Source organism: Malus domestica, chromosome 02 (genome assembly GCF_042453785.1).
Source record: "Malus domestica chromosome 02, GDT2T_hap1".
Taxonomy (NCBI): Eukaryota; Viridiplantae; Streptophyta; class Magnoliopsida; order Rosales; family Rosaceae; genus Malus; species Malus domestica.
Window position 1 is genome coordinate 13,720,999 of NC_091662.1, and position 13,894 is coordinate 13,734,892.

Below are 13,894 nucleotides of genomic sequence, written 5' to 3' on the forward strand. Positions count from 1 at the left end.
CTCTCCGACGGTCAAGTTAGTGAATGATCTTTAGGCTTAAGCAGTGGGCAAGAGAATTCAATTGTATAGATTGTGTTACCGTAGATAAACCCTAGACGGGTGTATTTATACCGACGGAAAGAAACCTTTTTAGGATAAAATCCTCGTTTTAAGCCAAGAGAATCCTAGAGGATATCTAGTACGTAGATATTGCATCTCTTAGGCTTAAGAATTATGATTACTTACGGCGCACATCTATCCCTGGACTATAGGGACTCCAAGACTTATAGGTCTGGTTGTGTTCTATCTGGATCAGATCGCGTATCTTGCAGAACAAACATAATCATCCAACAGAGTCGCTAGGACTCCACCTAGTGCCCTAAATAGAGTGATGGTGGAACCCTGCTCCGTCTAATACAACTACGCGCGCAATTGGTGAGTCTATGACTGGATTTCTGAGGTAACAATATTCAAATCAGCCTTACTCCAGCCCTGGAAAATCATGGTCCCACATGCTAAATATCAAAGAAACAAAGACCACAAATTGATTAAAAGAGACTTCAAGTTAGTCAGCATTCTTTGAGTAAAAGGAAAATTGCAAAAATAAAGTCCAGTGAATGAAACAAAGGAATATACTAGCAAACATTCAAGAAACATTAATAACATAAGTGATAAACAAATCATATAATAACATGAAAATAATGGAAAATACAAGCGATTGGGCAAGTTTAGACATATTCGGGCAAGTTTCCAAGCATGAGAATTCTACATAAGAGAATTCTACAAGTTTAGACTTTGCGGTTGCAAGTGATGTACTATTAAGAGAATTCTACAAAGGAAATCGTTGCTACAAGAGGGAAGTAGCAGAGGTACAAATACAAATGAATATTTGAGATACAAAAAGAATAATTGAAAAGTAGGCTGTAGAGCTTTTAGAAGTCTTTTTGGCTTGAGTTGAGTGACATTTTCTCTAATCCCTATGCTACCTTTTATAGAAGTTTCATCTTCCAGAATTAAGATTTCTTAATTCGGTTCATTCCCTTTCATTCAAGTTAGTGATGTGATGTTTGTCAAACGATGTGTCTTCTTGGATACACAAGCTTTGATCATCTCGAATTTACATATGTTGCCATAGTAAAACATTTTTCCTGTGAAACTTGGCTGAGTAAGCTTTCTTTTTGTGTGAACGAGGGTGAACTTGCCGCCCAAAAATGCCATGTCAAAAGTACTTTTAAATCTTGGACTAGCCACTATTTATTTCTGCCAAAATAAATATCCAAAATCACGAGCATGAGTCAAAGAATATCCTAGCCCTTGGTCAGGCCCAATTTGTTTAATTATGGTCCAAGCATGCAGTTAGCTCCAAGCAGAAAGAATGGTTAAATATTAATCATATATTACTCATTGGTCCAAAACTTTCGTTTGTTTTTAGGGGTGAGTTCAAAAAATCGAAAGCTGAAAAAAAAAAAAAAAAAAAAAAGGGACCAAACACCTAAACCGAAAAATCAAAAAACGAAAAAAAAATCAAACTTGAAAAGGAAAAACCAAACTGAACCGAACTTGATTGGTCCGGTTTCAGTTTTGAAGGTTCAAAAACCGAATCGAAACGAACCAAACCGAATTCTTTTACACTTTATGAATGCATGCCCATGATGTTTCTTTTTTAAAACTTTGTTGCCAAGTTTAAAAGTAAGCCTAGGATTAAGGAGCATACTTGGTTCAATTAGAAAAGATATTCCATTGGTTATAGAAGAAAGTTTGGGAAGGTTTTGGAACTTAGAAGAGCTTTTTCTATTTGTTTGCTTTTGAAATGGATACGGTGATCATTTTTCTTTGCAATTGAGGTTGTTGATAGAATATGATTGGTTAATATGATCTTGTATATGTACAACTAACTACCTTCCCACTTTCCCCGTTTTCTTATTATTAGTCTACCAAGGCAAGCCTCTTTTCTAAAGTCCATGTTAAAAAAAGATCAACATTTATAAAATAAAAAAATCAAAACCAAACCGAAACCAAACCGAAAAAAAAAAACCAAACTGAAAAAAACTGAAAGAAAATCGAACCGAAGTTTCGGTTTTGGGAAAAAACCGAACCCACCCCTATTTGTCTTTATGCTTTGTCGCCTTTCGAAACATACCTTTGGTTTGTAAATTTTGTTTATAAAATTTGGTCTCCCTAACATTTTTCACAAATTAATTGGATAAGAAACAATGTTTTCTGAGAAAAGTACAAATCTGGTCGGCCTCTACCTGCAAGTTTCCTGGTTAATTTCCAAGTCCCCCTCCACAGTCAATCAGTTATTGCTAAAGTCAATGCGCTCCAACTCCGAAATTTCTTTCGAGCTTCAATCGTAAATAGTAAGTACTTATGCTAAAGCCCAGACAGTTTGGAGAAGAAAACCTATTTTTGTTAATCCCATCTTTATTGATCACCAACAACGTAGGACTTAACGTTATCCATTATACTTTAGAGCAAAATACACAAAAAGCATAATAGCACAACAGAAATAACACAAATAAAAATCAATTAGAGTATGTGCATACTTAAAAAACCGAATTGGCTTTGTAAGACTCTCTCTAAACCTTAGGTTAAAACCTACAATTTTTACCCCAGAATATTTAGGTTTTAACCTAAAAATAATTTTTCTACTCCAACTCTTAAGGATTAAATTTTTTGCCTAAGATTAGTAAAGAATGAATTTTGGATATTTTTTTTTCTTAAAGTAAATGATTTTTTTTTAAATTATGTAAACTATCCTAATTTAATTTTATGAACATTTGAACCTAAAAATATTTAGATTCCGATAAATATTGAAAATCACTAAACTGACAGCATGAAACTCATGGAACAAAAGAATATGAAACACATAAAAGATATTTTTTTAATTACTTTAGCCGTTGGATTTAAATTTGAACTGTTAGATATTCTTCCTTTTTTTTACCGTTGGATTTGATCATATTAGATTTTAGCCTTTGGATTCAATGAATGTATAAGTATAAAACTATAAAAATACACATATATGGAGTCCACTAACCCAGGCGGAATTCTGGCCTCAATTTGCTTCATAATGGGTTTGGGTTAAAACTCATATTTGCCCCAAGGGTTGGAGCAAGTTAGGAGAGGTTTAGAACCCAAAATTTGAGTTTTACTCTAAGGATTAGAGTAGGTCTAATGAGTAGGGCAAAAAGAAATTTTAAAAATCAAGGGTGAAAATTAGGTAAATGATGAGGTTCTTTTCTGTAATTGAGAGATAGCTGATATTTTCAATAAAAAGAGAGCTGATTTTTAGTAAACAACACTGAATTTTTTGCGTATATTCTATGGGAACATAAGGGAATTATACTATAGTCTCCTCACATAAAATTCTAAGCTCTGTCATTTTTTCGTTAACCTATAATTCATGCAAACGAGATTAATTAGTTCATCAGTGGATTTATGATCATGTAAATGAGATAAATTCATATGTTCGTTAAACATGATAGAGCTCATGTGAGTAGGGAAGCATATAATTTCCTTATGTTTTCATAGCATATGCACACAAAAAATTTAATTATATGTGTATAAGTATATTTTTCATCATCTAGTATACCAAAAAGAAATAAAAAAAATGTATATGTGTATAGTATTCATCATCTAGTATACCAAAAAGAAATAAGAAAGTAGCATCTTCACAATAAATTCTCTTAAATAACTTACATTAGGCTGATGAATTCACTCACAACAAAATTTGCACTAAAGAAAATCATGTTGCACTGCTTTCTAATAAAATAAAGGTAATGTTATCCACATATCTATTTTTACTTGTTAGTTCTCACTCTCTCAATTTTCAGTCATTGGATCAAATGAATAGAATAAAATCAAAGGTAAACTAATGAAAATGACTTGAAAACTTTGAGTTTTAACGATAATGACAAAATAAAGGATAAAGTGAATAGTACTAGGATTGATTTTTGGGAACTTTAACGAAAAGCATCCGGTACTGTTCATTTTAACGAAAAACCACATTTTTACACTAAAAAGTCAATCCTGGTACTATTCACTTTACTCTTTATTTTGTCCTTATCATTAAAACTCAAAACTTTCAAGCCCTTTTCATTAGTTTTCCTTTGATTTTTTAGTGTAAAATATGGTTTTTCGTTAAAGTGAACAATATTTGGAGCTTTTTGTTAAAGTTCCCTAAAATCAATGACTAAAATTTGACGAGAGTGTGTGGGAGGAAATAACAAATGTGTGGATATCACTAATCTAAAATAACAAGGTCAAAAGGAAGACAAAGTGACTTTCTTTTAGAGCTAATACAATTCTTTTAGAAAGATATTTGATTGCATGAACAATAAAGTCCTTGTACAATTTAAATTAAAAACTCATAGAAAATTATATTCTTAAGAAAAGAAAACTATACTTATATGACATAAAAAAATTATTAATCAACATTGAAGCTTTTGTGCATATTCTACGAAAAAATAAAGAAATTATACTATAGTTTCCTGAAGAGAAATTTCAACTCTATCATTTTTCGTGAACTTGTGATACACGCTAAAATGAGATGAATTCTTTGATGATGAATATTTGATACACGTAAATGAGACATATTCCTAAGTTTATTGAAAATGATGAAGCTCATGTGGTAGGCCAAAATACAATTTCCTTGTGTTTTCATAGCATTTCTCCAAAAAAAAATTGTTGAATTTTTTTTAATATATATAAATATAATATCTTCTCATCTTCTGGTTTTGTGCATATTCAACAAAACCAAAAATAAAAAAAAAAAACTTGCTTTAAGCCTATGAATTCTTTTCTTTAAAAAATGGGGACAATTGGTGGTAAGTCACAGTTATCCACCTCTTCCGGGGGGTTGGGAAGACTCATAGAGGCATTTCAGCCTCCCCCTAGCCACAGTTAAGCAATTCAGTCACAATAAAATAAAAAACACTTTGTGTGATAAATGTAGACGTATTCATATATTCTACGAAAATATAAGAAAATTATACTATGGTCTCCTAGCCCACAAGAAATTTCCAATTCTGTCATTTCTAGTTAACTCGTTATTCACGCAAACATGTTTAATTTATCAATGGACATATGATACACATAAATGAGATTAATTCATAAGTGCATAGACAGCGACGGAGCCAGAAATTTATGCTAAGAGGGGCCTTTAAGCTAATGAAAGAAATTAGAAAAAAAAAATTAAGTAACATCATTGAAAATGTTAATCAAACAAGAGTGATGGAGCTTTAAAATTTGTATGAAAAAATTAGTATTGAGAGAAATCATAGTAAATAGAATTTGTCCTCACATCTTAATCAACATTGATAATAACCTTATAACTAGCTCAAACTAAACTATTATTATGAAATTTTTCTTTTAATATTATTGATCTTCCTCTCTCGAATGTATATACCTTGTTTTATATAAACTAAAAAAGAAGGAATTAGTTTAAAAGATATCAAAATGTTGGCAGAAGAGTACTTATAAGTTATATATGGTAAACTTTATTTTAGGTGGGGGGGTTTAAAAATCATAAGGTAGTTTTCCATCTGCATGTGTCGACCCCAGGACCTCATGATAGGTCTAAAATCTGATCAACCTATACACCACATTCTCATTCTTGCAAAAGTCAGTACACAATTAATATAAGTTTAAATTCCAGGCCCTGGACTGCCCTACTCTCCATGTGGCTCCGCCACTGTGCTTAGAACATGACAACCCATGTGAGTAGAGAAGCATATAATTTCCTTATGTTTTCATAGCATGTGCTGAAAAAATTTATATGTATCTAAGTATAGTTTCTCATCGGTTGATAATCTAACAAATCGTTTGACAAAAAAAAAGTATAGTTTCTCATCTTCTAGTATACCAGGAAACCTATAGTAGCATCTTCAAAATAAATTCTCTAACTTACACTAGGCCTATGAATTCACTTGCAACATAATATTTTCTCCCTCAAACAGAGGGCAATTGTGTTAATTTTTGAAAAATTAACCATAACGTTTCTCCCTTAAAAATATAGGTAAATATTAATTTATTTTTATTTTTTATCTTCTAGTATAAAGTTTGTGCATACTAAAAAAAATAAAATAGTAATCTTCAAAAGTTTAACCATACTTGTATATATTTTCTCATATATACTTTCACCCAGCACCCATATTTTTTTTTTTCAGTTCTATAAAGTATACTTTCTCCGAAGTTTTTGTCTAACAAAAAAAACGATCATTATCAACTTCCAAAAATTAAAAGACCACGTACATAATAATTAACTGAAATATATTGAATTAGCTAAGGTAGTTGCATGTTAGTTCAACTTTTTGTTTTCTCTTTACCATTTCTTCGAAGTTAGGAATGGAATTATGAAAAGAAAAAAGGCCAAAATAGTCTTTGTCAACTTTCTTGAGGTCGCCCACTACCCCTTCAATACGCCTTTCTAAATATAATTTGTTGTCGTCGTCGTTAGAGCTGCACCTTCCAATACTCTTTCATTTACTTTAATCCACCGTGTGCTTTGGCTCAGATTCCAGGACGTTTCCAAGAAACGATACTGTAGAATAGTTGAAGGGTCGTTTAGCGGTTTCGCAACCACTTCGGATACAATTTAATGGCAGTGTGATGCATCAACAGCTTTGTCAATGCATGATTTTTGAAAAATGTTACCGAGGTTACGTTTTCAGATTATATTTTGTAAACTAAATGATGTGGCAGTTGATGGTTGAATATTTTGTTAATGCATGATTTTTGTTTATGCATGACTTAATATTACGGAATAGTAGTATTCATATTCACTTGTTAGTGAGAAGTCTTAAGTTCGATCTCGTCAAAGGCGAATTTGAACTACATTGTTGTTAGCTCATTGTAAGTCTCATCCCATCCATTGTCTTTTAGTATAGAAAAAATCGTTTGTTAAAAAAAAAAAAACCCATGAATAAAGGAGTAGGATCATCTCCCCTCTTATTCTCATCCTATTTCTTTCCGTCCTCTCACGTATTATTTTTTGTCTTATTATCTCTATAAAAAAATCAATATAAAATGTTAACGTAGCTTAATCATAACCGTTCAAGTAGGAGTGAAGAGAATAAAAAAGAGATAAGGATGGAAGAGAATCCTCAAAAGGAAAAAAGTAAAAAACTTTTGGTCTAATCAAGATATGCCAATATTGTAGATTCACAAATAAAAAACCCACGATCTGATCGTACAACCCTAAGGCCATCTCCAACCGAAGGGTCCAGAGGGCCAGAGGGCCGAAAATAGCCCTAAAATTGTCTCCAACCGAGAGATAGGCCAGAAGGCTGTGGAATCTAAGAGGGCCCCACGGAATCGGAAAGGGCCAAAGGGCTAAAGGGCTAACCATAATTTTTTTAAATGTGTCATTTCCTGTCGGTTATAACCGATAGGAATACATTCTATTACTTAATATAAATGTATTACTGTCGGTTAAATAATATAAATGTATTCCTGTCTCTTAAGAAAAAATTCAAATGCAACGGCTAGCTCACTAGCCGTTGCATTTGAATTTATTTTTTTTTACAGTTTTATTATTATTTTTTATTGTTTTATTATTATTTTTTATGTACAAAATTTTTCATATAACTTCTATTTTTTCCTATAACTTTTATTTTACAAAATTTGTTTCATATTTTTTTTTTAAATTCCATTTTTTCCTATAACTTCTATTTCACAAAATTTGTTTCATTTTATTTTAAATTCTTCTTTTTTCCTATAACTTCTATTTCACAAAATTTGTTTCATTTTATTTTAAATTCTACTTTTTTTTAATTCCATATTTTTTCATTTTATGTTTGGCCTTATTGCCCTCTGGCCCTCGGGTTGGAGACGTTTTTTTGTGACATGGCTAAAACGAGCCCTTTGACCCTTTGGAGACGGAGGTAAATATGATCTTATACTGTTCATTAAAATATTAATATCTTGGAGGATCTTGGAGGGCCAGAGGGCTAAAACGAGCCCTCTGGCCAGCCATCGGTTGGAGATGGCCTAAACTCTCTTCCGAAATACGTATCTCTCACATTATAATAGGGATGTGGCTGTTGTTGAAATCATTACAAGAATGAAAAATATGAAGTCTTGCCTAATGTCAAGTTTTCGAAATGTAGATTTCGTGTTTCATTTGTCAAAAATAATTTTTCTCATTCAATTTACTTGTAGTTTAATTGGTTAGGGTTTTGTTCTACAACAAAAAGTGAGAGGGGTTTTGAGAATTGAATAAGATAAATAATACGATAAAAGTGATTTAAGGTATATGTAGAAATCTTTTATTTTTAAAAGAAAAAAATCTTATAAAGTCAAAATTGTAGTTGCATAGTAAGGTATATAAGTATAATTTTTTCTTTTAAACCTCATAAGATAGAAATTATCATTACGTATGTAAGTTGTTTAATATTATATTTAAATATGAGGTGTATTCAATATAATAAAGGGAATTTTATCGAAAAATTTCAGGTACTATTCATTTTAACGAAAAACTACAATTTTATACTAAAAAGTCAATCCTGGTACTATTCACTCTATACTTTATTTTATCCTTATCGTTAAAACGCAAAACTTAAAAAAAAATTTTATTAGTTTTCTTTGTAATAAAGGCCGGAAGGAATGTCTAAATATTATTCGTTAATTGCATTTTGGTTCAAAACTTTCGTTTGTCTTTATGCTTTTGGCTCTTTATGCTTTTGACTCAGAAACTTACCTTCGCAATTTAATTGGATAAAAAAATATGTCTTCTGAGAACAGTACAATAGGTTGGTCGATTATCTCTACCACTCTCACCATGAAGTTTCCCAGACATGGTGATGCAGTTTCCTGGTTAATTTCCAAGCGCTTCACAGTCAATCAGCTATTGCTAAGGTTAACGCGCTTCAACTCCGAAATTTCTATCGAGCTTCAGTAGTAAGTATTTCTATATTAAAGGCCAGAGAGTTCGGAAAATAAAATATCTTGCATGATCACCAACAACATAAAAGAAAATCGACTTTATGTTGCTTGTTTTCTGAATCTCTTTGTTTTGGGTTCCAAATGTAAGAGTTTCTCACTTTTCCACAGTTTCTAATCTGTTATTGTTTTGGGAAAGTAGCTAAAATGGTCCGAAATCAATTCTCAAATTCCCAATTCTGAACTTGTCAAAATCAAATATCGATGATATACTGAAAAACTGATCATTTCAGCTATTGGGCGAAAAATGATCATTTCTGCCAATTTCCCTGTTATTTTCTGTTGTCGTAAATTTTAGATTGAAACTTTTGTAAGTTTTTCTAATTTTGGTGTTGGTTTTTGTTGTTAAGAATCAAGGAATGGGTGGAGAAGGCGGCCTTATCGGCGGGGCTGGTCTCGGAACACTATTCAATGCGCTGTATGAGGGCCTCGGGGAGCTGATTGCCAAGAATCTAGTGTTTAAGCCCCTACTCAAAAACATCAGGTTAGACTCTTTGGAGCCATTGTTGAAAGATATAGAAGAATCCAACAAGAAATTGGATCTTCCGGTTGTGGAACTGGAAAACTTAAAAGCACATTTGGAGGAGGGCATAGAGCTCCTTCGAAAGTGCAAAAAGATTCGATGGTGGATCGTCTACAAAAGGTACAAATACGCCACTAAGCTGATTCGATGGGATAAATCTCTTCAACGATTTCTGGAAATACTAAACGTTCAGGGAATAAGGGATGTGAAGGACAGCACGGTTTCGGTGAAGAATATAGAGAAGCTGGTCAGCAGAATTGAATCGAATATGGGGATACCAAAACAAACCGACAGTGAAGCTTGGTGTGCGGTACCTGAACTTCCCCCGCTAGTGGTTGGATTGGATTTTCCTCTCAAGGAATTGAAGAGGAAGCTTCTAAAGGACGAAAACGTGTCAATGGTTGTGCTGACTGCTCCCGGAGGATGTGGAAAAACCACTCTGGCTACAAAGTTTTGTCAAGACAAGGATGTCAAAGGTATCATATATTATAAGTTGGCACTCGGAATTGTTTATATTTTTTTTCTTTGTACATTCATGGCAGATTTAAATGACGCCCCAATGACTGATTTATTATGTTTTCATTGGACAGATACATTCAAGGAGAATATCTTCTTCGTCACGGTTTCAAAAAAGCCTAAATTGGAAAATATTGTTCAAGATTTATATCAACGCAAGGGTTTCCCGGCACCTACTTTCCAAAACGAAGGCAGTGTAGTGACGTGGCTGCAACATTTTCTGAGGGAAGAAGGGCAGAATCCTTTACTGATTGTCCTGGATGATGTTTGGTCTGGATCAGAATCCCTTCTGGAGAAGTTTGATCAATTCAAAACGGAAAATTTCAAGTTTTTGGTGACATCTAGGTCTGAATTTCGGGGATATGGTTCCCCTTATTATTTGCAATCATTGGATCATGACAATGCGATGAAACTTTTTCATCATTCAGCATCCCTTGGAGATAAGAGCTCTCATATTCCAAAAGATCTTCCGGAAAAGGTACTTTTTAGTTGCAATGCACAACATGTATAGTAAAAAATTGGTTGACTTGGTTTAGGAAAATTATGAACAAATTATGTTCACTTTACGCAAACCATCCACAATCGAGTGAATGAACACATCCATTTACCATAATTACTTGTGGACTAAAACTAAAATTAGAATACTGTATATAGTTATTTAACCATTTTCTCATCTTAGTAACTTGAATTTTGGCTCTGCAACTTAAAAGGTAGTTGACTTTGTTTTGGAAAATTATCCTGCAGATAGTTGAGCGTTGCAAGGGATTTCCACTTGCTATTACAGTGGTGGGGAGATCACTTTGCGGGGAGCCTATTGAGATATGGCGCGAAAGAGAACTCGAATGGTCGAAAGGATTTTCTATTCTTGATTCAGAGACTGAATTGCTGCTCTGCCTTGAAAGAAGCTTGGATGCCGTTGATAAAGAAATCATCAAGGAATGTTTCTTAGACTTGGGTTCATTTCCTGAAGACCAAAGAATCCCTGCTGCTGCCCTCATTGATATCTGGGCAGAGTTATATGATGTGGATACAGATATAGAGTGCATTGCAAATCTCTACGAGCTAACCAAACGAAGTCTAGCTAATCTTGTTGTTACAAGGTATAGAGTGCATACTTTCTTTTTTCTTGTACGATATTTTTGCTCGATTTTCCCTTTTATATTCAGGACTACTTGATGTTGATAACTTGTTATTGCAATATGTTGGTTGAAGAAATCTCTTCTAAGAAAATTAGTTTTGATCATCACCAGGAAGGACAAGACTGAGGGGGACTGGTACTATAGTGAGCACTTTGTTACCCAGCATGATGTTCTTAGGGAGCTGGCTATCTACAACACAAAAACAGGACCGGTAGAACATAGAGAAAGACTGATTATTGACATATGTGGAGACAAACTTCCAAAATGGTGGAGAGAACAGAAGCATCAGCCGATGAAGGCCCGCTTATTATCCATAACAACTGGTTGTTCCATCGCTCCCTTTCTCTTTAGCAATTATGTAGACGCACACAAATAAATAGTCATTCTTACACATGCACGTCCAGCCGACCCCACTTAGTGGGAAAAGGCTTTGTTGTTGTTGTTGTTACACATGCACGCCCGTGTGCATTTAGTCTTAATAGTACTTTCATTTTAGTTTCTCATCCCGACACTCACAGTTGTTACTCTGCAGATGAAGGGTTTTCTTCAAAATGGCACGACATGCAAATGCCACAAGTTGAGGTTTTAGTGTTGAATTTCCAGACAAAGAACTATGCCTTACCCAACTCCGTGGTGAACATGGATGAATTGAAGGCTGTGATAGTCACAAATTATGGTTTCTTACCTGCTGAATTAAGTAACTTTCAACTTTTGAGTTCATTACCAAATCTTAAGAGAATCAGATTAGAACGCATCTCAATTCCTTCCATAACCAAGAATCCCATACATTTGGCGGGTCTGAAGAAGATATCCTTGTTCATGTGTAACATTGGTGAAGCATTCAACAACTGTGCCATCTCAATCTCATCAGCATTCCCAAATCTAGAGGAAATGAACATCGACTATTGCAGTGATTTAATTGAATTGCCCTCCGAGGTTTGTGATCTTATTAAATTAAGGAAGCTCAGTGTCACTAACTGTCATAAGCTATCTGCCTTGCCTGAAGGGATTGGAAATTTGGAAAATTTAGAAATGTTGAGGCTAAGATCCTGCACAGAACTGTCGAAGCTTCCAACCTCGATGAAGTACCTTGGAAAGGTAAACTTTCTTGACATATCTGATTGCTTCAGCATCAAGGTGTTGCCCGAAGACATTGGTGAAATGAGTAGTTTAAGAAAGATCAACATGAGACAATGCTCAAGGTTGCAAGAGCTGCCTCCATCAGTCATGGGTCTTGAGCAGTTAAAGGAAGTGGTCTGTGATGAAGAAACAAAATATTTATGGGAACCCATCTCATCGTATCTCAAGAACGTAACGATAATTGTGGCCAAAGAGAATATGAACCTAAATTGGCTCCACAAGACTCGGTTCTGATGTGTTTCCCCAGTGAACCTTGCTCTTCAACCTCTGTGTTGGTTTGTGTTTTTAATGAAACTTTTAAACTCTACTGTAACATGTACGAATAAGATCATGACCATAAGTCCTAAGGCCTGCTATTTGTTTCAGATTCGTATAGTAAAGTGCTAATGTAAAAAGATATACTTAATCCTTATTTGTGGAGGATTGAATAAAAGTATGAAAACTGGTTTTAACATTTTGTATACAATAAGGTAACTTATTCAGTATTGAATAAGGATTCTAATAGGAGAATTACATGGATTGATTGTGTATAAATAGTAGCCTATGTTCTCACAAAACATACGCTCAGTATTTTGGGAGGTATACTAAGGCAGGTCAATAGAAAGGACCTTTTGCTCTTTATCTGGAGAAACATGGCATCGTGGCACAATATACGACACCTAGAACGCCACAACAGAATGGAGTCTCATAAAGAAGGAACAGAACTTTGATTAGGATAGTAAGGAGCATGGTGTCTAGAGCTAAACTTCCAGCATTCTTATAGAGAGAAGCACTCAAAACAGCAACTTAAATCCTCAACAGGGTGCCAACCAAAGCTATTTCACAAATCCCTTTTGAAATTTGGACTGGAAGAAAACCAAATTTTGATTATTTTCATGTTTGGGGTTGCAAGGTTCTATAATCCACATGAGCAGAAATTAGATGCAAGAACTCAATCTTGCTATTTTGTTGGCTACTGCGAAAAGTCCAAAGGGTTCAAGTTTTATGATCCACAAGCTCATTCGAGAATTCAAGAGTCACACAATGCTGTTTTTCTAGAAGATCAAGATGTGGCATATTTGAATCAAGATGAATTTAATTTTGAGGAACTAATCTCGGATGAATATGTCTCTCCTGCAGAAAATTACAAGATTCTTTCCATATTCCTGCAAAAGATTAGTCCAAATGAAGAAGAAGATCATCAAATGGCAGATTGTGGACTTGAAACAAAAACTACATTTGATCAGACTCGGTTGGAAGATCATGTTGTGCAAAAACAACAACAAATTGAAAGTTCAGAAGCACCTCGAGCTGAACCTGAATTAAGAAAATCAACAAGAACAAATAAGTTAGCCATATCAAATTATTATGTCTATTTGCAAGAATCTGAGTATGACATAGGTGATATTGATGATCCCATCACCTACAATCAAACTATAGAGAGCTCACAATCAATCTTATAGGTCAATGCAATGAAGGAGGAATTAGAATCGATGAGCAAAAACAAAGTCTGGACATTGGTTGAATCTAATTCCAAAATCAAGCATATAGGTTATAAGTGGGTTTATAAAACCAAATGAGACTCTCAAGGCAAAATTGAAAGATACAAAGTTAGATTAGTTGCAAAAGGGTTCACTCAAAGAGAAGGTATTGACTACAACGATACTTTTTCACATGT

The 13,894-nt window shown here is 33.9% G+C and overlaps 1 protein-coding gene across 3 annotated transcripts; it reads left to right on the forward strand.

Moving 5' to 3' along the window:
• Positions 1-8,636: 8,636 nt before the first annotated feature.
• LOC103418341 (probable disease resistance protein At5g66900) lies at positions 8,637-12,691 on the forward strand. Of its 3 annotated transcripts, none has more exons than XM_008356467.4 (6): positions 8,637-8,877; positions 9,270-9,918; positions 10,033-10,436; positions 10,703-11,058; positions 11,209-11,420; positions 11,630-12,691. In XM_008356467.4, the coding sequence occupies exons 2-6, from the start codon at positions 9,279-9,281 to the stop codon at positions 12,469-12,471; spliced, it is 2,454 nt and encodes an 817-aa protein (XP_008354689.2). In that variant the 5' UTR covers positions 8,637-8,877; positions 9,270-9,278; the 3' UTR covers positions 12,472-12,691. The 3 variants fall into 3 exon arrangements, with proteins under 3 accessions (XP_008354689.2, XP_070664830.1, XP_008354690.2); XM_070808729.1 differs by having other exon boundaries at positions 8,714-8,835; XM_008356468.4 differs by having other exon boundaries at positions 8,716-9,005.
• The last annotated feature ends 1,203 nt before the right edge of the window (positions 12,692-13,894 follow it).

Excerpts from the sequence above, each read along its gene's own strand:
- LOC103418341 (XM_008356467.4), top strand. The coding sequence starts at position 9,279 with ATGGGTGGAGAAGGCGGCCTTATCGGCGGGGCTGGTCTCGGAACACTA. Across the intron at positions 9,919-10,032 it reads TCAAGACAAGGATGTCAAAG|ATACATTCAAGGAGAATATC; the intron begins GTATCATATATT and ends TTCATTGGACAG. Across the intron at positions 11,059-11,208 it reads GCTAATCTTGTTGTTACAAG|GAAGGACAAGACTGAGGGGG; the intron begins GTATAGAGTGCA and ends GATCATCACCAG.